This window comes from Podarcis pityusensis, assembly GCF_964106645.2.
Source record: "Podarcis pityusensis genome assembly, chromosome: 2".
NCBI lineage: Eukaryota > Metazoa > Chordata > Lepidosauria > Squamata > Lacertidae > Podarcis > Podarcis pityusensis.
The window spans coordinates 28737234-28747787 of record NC_138029.1 but is presented as its reverse complement, the minus strand read 5'-3'; the positions used below and the strand labels follow the sequence as shown (position 1 = coordinate 28747787).

The window sequence follows — 10554 nt, the reverse complement described above, 5'->3', positions numbered from 1 at the left end:
TATGATGGATGGTGCCTTGGTGCTTCTGTACTGCCTTAGATTTGTCCATTAGGTCAGGAACAAAGTGGCTTGGGAAGTGTTATATTGAAATAAGGGCAACATTTAGGGAAGCTTCCAATGAAAGCTTTGATAAATGTTCTTAGACTTGATCCATTTGGCAACGTACAAAGGTTAGACTGATTCTTCATCTTGCTACAAAACACGGGTGTACTTTGGCTTCTAGCTTCATAAGCAAAGCAACTGTTATTGGGACAGTGTGTTGCCTCGTTTGTCTTTATTTAAGGTTACAGTTTAAAAGATAGTGGGGAAAGCATATAAAAATAAAATACGGATACAGGGATTTCAGTGCCAAATGCTCCAGCTGAACTTGAATAGCTGGGAGACTTGTTACAGCAGAGCTTTCCAAACGTTTCATGTTGGTGACACACTTTTTAGACCTGCATCATTTTGCGACATGGTAATTCAGTTTTGCTAGCCAGCCGGAGGCTAAATTAACCCCTTCTCAGAGCGTGGGGAAGCGTTTGCACGACACACCTAGCTACACACTGCAGCCGACACACGGTTTGGAAAGCTCTGTGTTAACAGTTTTTCATCAGGAGAAATGTTGCACTTTCCACTTTGGCCACAGGGCACCTTGCTGAAAATTCACTCACTTGTACAACTGGAAGAAAATCGCCTGCCCTGCAATGTTGTTGAAAGTTTGGCAACAACAACAGAAAAGTGAGTAGAAAACTTTGTGGACATAATGCAATATAAAGTGAGACTAAGTGGAGCAAAGCTTGGAGGACACACTTTTCCCCATTTCCGTATGGAAACCCTTCCACGATGGCAGTTATCGAGCTGAATCTCTTGCAGTTTTATCCTGTATGATTTTTGACCTGTTTTAAGAGTTTACCTGGAGGTGCTTTTGGAGGCTTTAACATCCACGAACCAATGTCTGGCATGAATTGCATAGCTGACATGCTCCAAGCAAACTTTTACTGAAATCTCCAGTGGTGTGCGGTGAAATTTTTCATAAGGGAACATCCAATATACCATCTCAGGCCTATTTAATTGCTCATCTTCTGACATTGTGTATGCCATCAAATGCCAGCCGTGCGCTTCAGCTCTCTATATTGGACAAACAGGCCAAACCCTATGCCAAAGGATAAACGGACATAAATTTGACATCAGGAATCACAAGACAGAGAAGCCAGTAGGAGAACACTTCAGTCTCCCAGGACATTCAATACAGGATCTCAAAGCAGCTGTCTTATTACAAAAGAATTTCAGAAACAGACTTGAAAGAGAAGTTTAAACCAAGGTTGCAGTCACCAAAACAGAATGTCTAGTTGCCACACACACACACACACACACACACACACACACACACACAGAGTGGTACCTCAGGTTAAGAACTTAATTCATTCTGGAGGTCCGTTCTTAACCTGAAACTGTTCTTAACCTGAGGTACTACTTTAGCTAATGGGGCCTGCCGCGCGATTTCTGTTCTCATCCTGAGGTAAAGTTCTTAACCCGAGGTAATATTTCTGGGTTAGCGGAGTCTGTAACCCGAGGTACCACTGTATATATATATTTCTAACACTGGCTGATACCACTTATTTTTTTGGTATGGAGGTGTTGTCAGGTATGCTGAATCCCAGGCGTTGACACTTGAAATCCCCTGTGCCTCGCAGCAATTTAAACCTGCTGGGCTGGTTGGGGGTGGGAATGTCAACGATTCTCCACAGCCTTGCCTTCCCATCATCCAAATGCTAACATGTTGGCCCTGAGAAGGAGGCTGGGGATGGGGGCAAGATGCAGAGAAATGAAGGGCAAGTGCCCATCAGCCATACCGAACATTGAGAGAGAGGAGTGTCTGTTAGCTCCCCAGGGGAATGGGGAGTATTATATAAAACTCAGTTACTCATAATCTGGCTCCAGCTAATCTGTGATGTTTGGCTATCTGGCACGGCATTTCCCATTTCCGAGAAGGGGCCTCGGCTTGTAGAGCCAAGTTGGGGGTGGGCGGCAAGGGAAGACAGATCCTGTTTACAATTCATTCTGCTGGTTTTCTTGTGACACTGGGTGGAGGTGGGTCGTTTTTATTTTTATTTTATTTAAAGGAAAAGCAACATTCCAGGCTAAGAAGCAAATGGCAGCCAGGGGAGCTGACTACCTAATTCAAATGGCATGACTTCGCTTTCAAAGCATGACTAGGTTTCCGTCCAAGGTGCCATTTAGGCATAACGTGGCTGAGATTTTCAGTGCGCTATCACCAAGTATAGCATCTGCACGCTCCTTTACATAGCCTGCATAGGGTCTGCACGCACGTTTATGGCGTCTGTCACTTTAATAAACCTACATCTAGGAAAAGCAAAGCCGCTCCTGATTGAACACTCTTTCTGGTATGCGAGAAGAGACTGAGTTTGCACACACAGGGGAGAAAAAACTAATTTAGAGTCTGAATTCAGAGTTATCTGCTTGCTTCTGCAGTATGCGGAAGCACAGTTCCGTTGCTATTTATCAACTGCCTTCATTTGCTCCCACTAGCAAGAGGGCGGGCGGGGGGAACAGATGCGATTATTCCTCAGTTGCGTTCAGTATTTCTTGAGGCTGTACATGTTAATGCTTATGGGAAACTCTAGAGCACAACATCTGGAAGGCAAGAGCCTATGCACTGGCATCCTCCGTAAGATTCTGTACCCTGGAAGTCTAAGCATTACTACATCCTACGACGAAATGCAAGGCGTTGGCTGCAGCTGTCAGAAATGAACAGATTCCTACGCAACTGCCAGACACTTCCTTCGACTGTGCTCGACTACAGCGATTACCTGTGACACCGGTGCTGTGGCCACAGCAGTATTTCTTCTCAAGGTTCTACGACACTGGAAATGTGCAAAGTGCAGCGCATTACCTTTTCTGAGATCCGTACAATACTGATAATACTGAGAAGTGCCTCGTTCCCTGTCAGGTTGAGCTGTGTGAGAGGATTTTAAGGAACAGGCCCCCTTGAGAATCAAACCACCCTCTTTGGATGGAACCACGCAGCTAAACTCTACAGTCCCCAGAATCCATCCTCCTTATACCTTTTGCAGTGCAAGCACAGAGTGAAATTGTTGCCGCAGACTCACTAGCCAAGGAAAGGCTTCTATCTAGGTCTCTGTCTCTCACTGAATCCAGACTTTCAGAGGGGGGAAAAGGATAGACAGACAGATACATTTGGTCTCTAAAGGAGTCGGTAAGATCCGGAACACTCCGGAACAGAGGAGGAGACCCCTCAGCAAAGTTTCTACTGTGTTCCACCTGTCAGTGATTCTGTGGGTTTTCTCCCATTCCGAATCAGGACCCTCCGGCGCTTGGCTGGCAAGGGGAAACTTGCTTTCTCCACCTCTGGTTGGGCAACCCTGAGGGGGGTCTTAGCAACAGGCTGGCTCTGGCCTTTTTTGTTCATCTCATCCACAAAAGACTCCACTCCTTCAAAGCGCGTGGTCAGTTCTCCAAGCCGTTCCTTGAGGGCGTTGAATTCTAGGTACAGGTCGTTGAGGGCGTCGGAAAGTGGCTTGATCCTAGAAAGGAAAGAAGCAAGGGAAGGTGTAAAACAAACAAGAGAAATTCCTCTATAGTGGGCTACAAAGCCCAAAGCAAGGAGCACTTCCACAGCAACCAATAACATACCCACCAACATTTCTCCAGTGAAAACAGGGGTGTCCTATTCCATCTTCATTATCTGCCATTGGACCCGGCTGGGATTTTGTCACCGCCCCCTCCCCAGGATGGCACCCAGGGCAGACTGCACCCACTGCACCCACCGCACCCACCTTGCTCTGCCTCTGCCCATGAGAAGTGCCAGAACTGAGTTCCAGCTGGAAAAAAAGCCCTGATAATAATATTAATTCTTCTTCTTCTGTTATTTATATCCTGCTTATCTGACTGGGTTGCCCCAGCCACTCTGGGCGGCTTCCAACATATATAAAAGCATAATAAAACATTATACATTTTAACTTCCCTATACAGTGGTACCTTGGGTTACAGATGCTTCAGGTTACAGACGTTTTAGTTAAAGACTTCGCTAAACCAGAAATAGTACCTCGGGTTAAGAACTTTGCTTCAGGATGAGAACAGAAATCGCGCGGCTGTGGCGGCGTGGGAGGCCCCATTAGCTAAAGTGGTACCTCAGGTTAAGAACAGTTTCAGGTTAAGAACAGACCTCCAGAATGAATTAAGTTCTTAACCCAAGGTACCACTGTACAGGGAAAAACTTCCCTATACAGGGCTGTCTTCTAAAGGTTGTATAGTTACTTGTCTCCTTGGCTTGGGGTGATTGCATAACTCCATACCCTCCAAAAATTTTCCTATGAAAACAAGGACATCCTAAGGCAACCCAGAGCGTTCTGGGATCAAATCAGATGGCTTCTGTAAATCCAGGATTGTCCCTGGATAATAGGGACACTGCAATAATACTTAAGGGAGAAACACTTTGGCAAACGTTCAGAGCTTAAGAAAGAGCAAGATCTTCCCATAATGCCAAACTGCATGCAAAGTATCTAGGCAGGGCAACCACCCAAAAACCAGCTACAAAAACCAAAGTTTACTTACAGGGGATTTCTTCACAGTGTAGCACGGACAGACAGAGGCAGATGCCTCTCATTGAGCCAATGGCTTTAGGTGAGGGAATGAGGGACTTGTGGCTGTCCAGATTCTGATGAACTTCCAACACCCATGAACCTCAGCCAACATGGCCGACACTCAGGGATGATGGGAGTTGTAGTCCTACAACACCTGGAGGGTAACAGCTTAAGACAGAGCCTTCACAACAGTGTCCCCCCAAACTTGGGTCTCCAGCTGTTTTTGGACTACAACTCCCATCACTGGTCCTGCTAGATAGGGATGATGGGAGTTGTAGTCCAAAAACAGCTGGAGACCCAAGTTTGGGAGGCACTGCTTTTACAACTTGTAGCCCACAAAACTGAAAACAGCCCCTTGGCCACGCACTTCCAAGATTGCTGCCAAACAGGCTGCTTTATTGAGTCCCAAGTAGGCGGCCATACATGACCTGCCGAACCCAAGATAGTGACTGTACAGCAGGTTTGCACAGATCACAGCAGAAGTCCATTTTGTTGCCACCTTTACTACCCAGGCTCACCTTCCATAGTCAGGCAACACAGACTGGTGGTCAAAGAGGAGAAGATTCTTCATTTGAGACACAATAGCAAACTTCCAGTTGTCCAGAACAACAGTGAGGTTGGCACATCCCCTCATGTTTACTTTTTCAGCTGGAAGAGAGAATTGGGAATATGAGAGAATATCATAGTAGTAATACAGTCGTACCTTGGAAGTCAAACAGAATCTGTTCCGGAAGCCTGTTCAACTTCCAAAACGTTTGGAAACCAAGATGCGGCTTCTGATTGGCTGCAGGAAGCGTTCACAAGAACGTTTGCAAACCGGAACACTCATTTCAGGTTTGCGGTGTTTGGGAGCCAAAACGTCCGAGTACCAAGATGTTTGGGATCCAAGGTACGACTGTAATAATATAGAAGAACATACACCTTTCTCTGAACTATAGCAGTTCTGCAGTTCCATTTCCTGGCTCGGAAAGGGAGGGCTCCCCCACCATTTCCATCAGACCAGAATTTGAATCATTTGTCAGACTAAATAATTGCAAACAAAAAGCGCACATATGAAATCCATCCTAAGACAGATGGAATTAGAATAAACTTGGTTTATCAGCTGCATTTTAAAACTATGTAACCCACCTTGTTCACATCTGTTGATGGATTAAGAAGTTTATATAAAGACCAAAAATACATTCTAATACAAAACATACACAACTGAGAACATGGAAGCCTCTTTAGAAACTGAGGTGTTATTATATTCGATGTCGAGACTACATATGCCAAGAGAGGGAGGGGAATATACAGAACTGCCATTCTTTAAACATTTAATTTCAGGGAATTTGTTTCCCTAGAAGTACAGTATATCCCTGGAAGTATATCCTCAAGTATATCATGGTGACAAGATATAGAGAGTGGGAATGGATTTATGGGTAAATCAAAAAATGCTCAAACAGGATTAAAGCTCTACAGGATAGGGGCAGAGGGGAAGTTTAATCTTCTGTCCACAGTTTCAAAAGCATTGCGAATGTATGCAGGGGAGATTTGGGTCTTGTGTTCAAAACCTTCACAAAAGTGGGTTTTTTATGCTGACAGTTCAGAAACCAAGCTTACTTTCTTATCTGTCCAGTGTGAGTTGGCTGGCTAGAGCCCATGTACCCTATTAGTTTTGTGTTAGCTTTGCAAAACCAAGAAGGCAGGACCTGCGCATGGATAGTAAAACCGGGAAATCTGCAGCCCCAAATGCACATTTGCAAATGGAAATGAAACAAAAGACAAAACAAACTTTGCGTGGCATCAGCCCACTCTTTGGCACCCAGCAAATCTGGAACCTTACCTTCAGATCTGTAGTCCCATTCTGACGTTGCCTGCTGCCTCTTTGGTTTGGCGGCACAACAGATTGCCACCAAAAGCAGTAGGGAGAAGATCTGTCTCATGGTGCCTTTGCAGAGGGACAGGAGAAGGAAAAGTGCATCAGAAAAGCCTCCCTTCCCCAAGTACTAGTTCCACAACAACAGTCCCCTTTCCTCACCCCTATCGCTTTGATGGCTCCCATATGGACATTTCCCAGCCGGGATGGTCACAAGCTGTTCATACCAAATGGAAAAGGGGAAGAAAGGGCCTCTCTGGCTCTGCAGCCATAGCAACGTCACATTTGCATGTGTCCACTTATAGGTCAGATCCCGGCAAGTCTGTGTGCGTCAGGCACAAAGGGAATGCGGCCCAGTGGTGTGAACCAGTGATGCAAGAATCTGGACCCAGGTTTTCCTGAGTTGTTTCCATGCCACAAAACATGCCAATGTTGTGTACCCACAAGTATGGCATTAAACCTTCTACTCTTATTTGGGGGAGGAGAGAAAGGCATACCCTCCAACATTTCTCCGATGAAAATAGGGACGTCCTACCTATTTCATAAGAATAATTTTATTATTATTGCCCCAGCCACTCTGGATGGTTTCTACCATATATAAAAACATAACAGAACATTTAAAAACACTTAAAAACTTCCCTATGCAGGGCTGCCTTCAGATGTCTTCTGAAGGTTGTATAGTTACTTATCTCTTTGGCTTGGGGGTTGCATAACTCCATACCCTCCAACATTTCTCCAATGAAAATAGGGACGTCCTAAGGAAAAGTGGTGGAGGAGACTCTTGAGAGTCTCATGGACTGCAAGAAGATCAAACCTATCCATTCTTAAGGAAATCAGCCCTGAGTGCTCAGTGGAAGGACAGATCCTGAAGCTGAGGCTCCAATACTTTGGTCACCTCATGAGAAGAGAAGACTCCCTGGAAAAGACCCTGAAAAGACCCTGATGTTGGGAAAGATGGAGGGCACAAGGAGAAGAGGATGACAGAGGATGAGATGGTTGGACAGTGTTCTCAAAGCATGAGTTTGACCAAACTGCGGGAGGCAGTGGAAGACAGGAGTGCCTGGCGTGCTCTGGTCCATGGGGTCACAAAGAGTCAGACACGACTAAACGACTAAACAACAACAAAGGAAAAGCGGGACATTCTGGGATCATATCAGAAACTGGGATGGCTTCTGTAAATCTGGGACTGTCCCTGGAAAACAGGGACACTTGGAGGGTCTGGAGCAGCCAGAAAAGCATTTGCTACATCCTTGTAGTGGAGACAGAGCTGAGAAGGGCTGGCAGCATGGGACAGGATACATACCAAACCTGCATCTACAGTAGCAACTACAGACAAGGAGCAAGGCAGAATCTCTAATCTGTAGCCTTGGGACCAGTAACAGAAGGCTCTCTTCATTTTGACCGGCCCAACAATAATTATCTGTGTAGTCAGGCTGTTGCTCTACATGCTTCTGCTTGGTTGCTGGAAATTGTTGGCTTATCCTTTGCTTGCATCTGCTTCCTACCCGTGATCTCAAGGGTAACCCCAAACATTTTAATCCAAAACATGAAGAAACAGCAGATACTTCGCAGGGCTGGATACACTAGAATCTTCTCGGATGTTAACTCCATTCTTTCCTGTGATTTTTGTGCTGACAAGCTGTTTGGATGAGAGGCTAAGAACAGACGGTACGACATCTCAGAACTTTTGTGTGCTGTCTTCATCCTCGGACCCTTGCTTGCCTCCTCTATTAATTCTCTTCCAAGACATCAGAGCCACTGCAATGGGCCCCAGTAACATACAGGAGACACTGCTGGGAACTGTGTCCGAATAGGAGACAGAGATCTGGCACTAGCAAAGGGTACCCCAAGGGACGCGGGTGGTGCTGTGGTCTAAACCACTGAGCCTAGGGCTGGTCGATCAGAAAGTCGGCGGTTCGAATCCCCATGACGGGATGAGCCCCCGTTGCTCGGTCCCAGCTCCTGCCAACCTAGCAGTTCGAAAGCACACCAGTGCAAGTAGATAAATAGGTGCCGCTCTGGCGGGAAGGTAAATGGTGTTTCCTTCCACTGCTCTGGTTCGCCAGAAGCGGCTTAGTCATGCTGGCCACATGACCCGGAAGCTGTCTGCGGACAAACCCCGGCTCCCTCGGCCAGTAAAGTGAGATGAGAGCCGCAACCCGTTGTCTGCGACTGGACTTAATGGTCAGGGGTCCCTTTACCTTTTAAAGGGTACCCCAGAAACCCGGCAACCCCTTTAGAGAACGTTCTCCCCAAGTAGCTTGAGAGCCAATAATGCTCAGAACTAGGTTTATAGACTGCAAAAAAGGAGAAACTCCTTACCTGTTGAACAGAGAATCAGAGATGGTAAATTGTGGCAGTTGCTCTTTCAAGTCCAAGGGTTTTCTTCTCTCTCTCTCTCTCTCTGGCCAAGGTCTGCCTCTCTTCGCCTTATAGCCAAGCTGCCCTGGAATTCTGCCAAGCCACACAGCAGTCTTCTAATTGCAAACAGATCCTTTGGGCCTATTGAGAGGCCCCCAGGCCATGGCTTGTTTCCTTCAAAAGGGGGGGGGGGAGGGAGGAAGGAGGAAGCCTACAGGACAGTGGAACAACTCCCAGAAATTGCAAAAGTACAATTCAGGACACAGACACGTGGCGGAAGAGGGTAAGAGAGCTCTCTCCTGCCCAATTGAACTGTCTTTGGTATGTTACGGAGCTTCAGAGAAAGTTTGCAATCCAATCCCTCTGCACAAGTTGGATTTGGGAGTCCAAGGTCACTGTTGATGCTAAGGCAGAGGCAGGGAACATGTGGTCTTTGGATTCCCAACACCCATCAGCATGATCAAGGATGATGGGAGCTGGAGCCTTGTAACATTTGGGAGGACCACAGGCTCCCTGCTCTTCTGCTAAGGGCTACAAGAAGAAGACAACCCCTCCCAGAACTTGCTTTCTTTTGGATGGAGTGAAATATTCATCAGAAGAGCCTCTGACCTTTCTCTTAAACTTCATCTCTTTCACTTAGGGTATGATGGGTCTTCACAGGAGCTGTGGAGTGGAAGTGCATATGCTCATCAATATGTGGCTTTTCTACCTGTCTCAAGTTCTCCAAGAATCCATTAACTCTCAAGTCAATGCTTTGGTGGATATTCCAGAATTCAGCTGTCATCTTGGATGCTGGTCTTCTTTACGGGACAGAAATTGCCGGCTCATTTCTGTGTCATTTCCTTTTCTGCCAAGTGACAGCGTTTGAGGGCAGCAACATAGTTTATTGCTAGGGCTCTGCCCAGCATTAAGACCCTTTCCCATCTAAGAACTTAAAATCTGGGCAGGGCCAGGTCACGATTTTCCTAGAAAGCTGGCACTGCAAACTGCCCAGGGCAAAAGCAGGAATCCAGTATTTTGCTGGAGGGGGATTTACTGCATGTATGCAAACAGGGAAGTTTTCTTCAAAGCCAGTTGACATGTGTACAAGGAAGGCAATTTTCGAAAGCTAATGAGCTTTGGGTGAAGGGTTCACGTGTTGGGACACTTCATAGAAATCCAGAAAACCCATGTCTGCCTATAGAATTCTCTTTCAGCTTCATATTGAGCACCTTCCAAGTCCATATTATCTTAAAAAGGATTTCACAAGCTGGACCTAACCTTACACCCCTTTGCTAGTGCAATTTTTCAGAATTATGGCAAGTTGCCACTTGGCAAGTTGTGAACAAATTGGATGTGCAATTGTCCATGCTGGAGGCTGCAGGGATCCCTACTAGTCTCTCTCTCTCTCTCTCTCTCTCTGTGTGTGTGTATGGGTCACTCTTATTTCCATTGCGTATGCTTTGAATAGTCAGAAATCTGGCTCTTTGGAATCCATTCTCTGAAAAATAAGCATTAAAGCAGCTCCCTGCTAGTACCGAATTAGCCCACTCCAACTTTCAGCCCAAACTCACTACCTCCCCTTGTAAACATTCAAAATTAAAAGTCTGACTCCTAAAAAACCATGGTCAAATGAGAGTTGAAAACCCAAGAATCCCGAAAGCCCATTGTTCCTTGAAGCCAATTAACAAAACTGTACATTGGAAGAAGTGACTCACTCATTCACCTGCTTCTGCTGTAGCCAGGACAACT

At 46.0% G+C, this 10554-nt stretch overlaps 1 protein-coding gene across 1 annotated transcript; it reads right to left on the bottom strand.

Annotated features, from left to right (window-relative positions):
• Positions 1-259: 259 nt before the first annotated feature.
• On the bottom strand, positions 260-8982 carry LOC308471123 (uncharacterized protein). Its single transcript, XM_080995110.1, has 4 exons — positions 8785-8982; positions 6430-6534; positions 5126-5255; positions 260-3548 (listed from the first exon to the last, which is right to left on the bottom strand). Exons 2-4 carry the CDS (start codon positions 6527-6529, stop codon positions 3272-3274), a joined length of 507 nt encoding a protein of 168 aa, XP_080851236.1. The 5' UTR covers positions 6530-6534; positions 8785-8982; the 3' UTR covers positions 260-3271.
• Positions 8983-10554: the final 1572 nt, after the last annotated feature.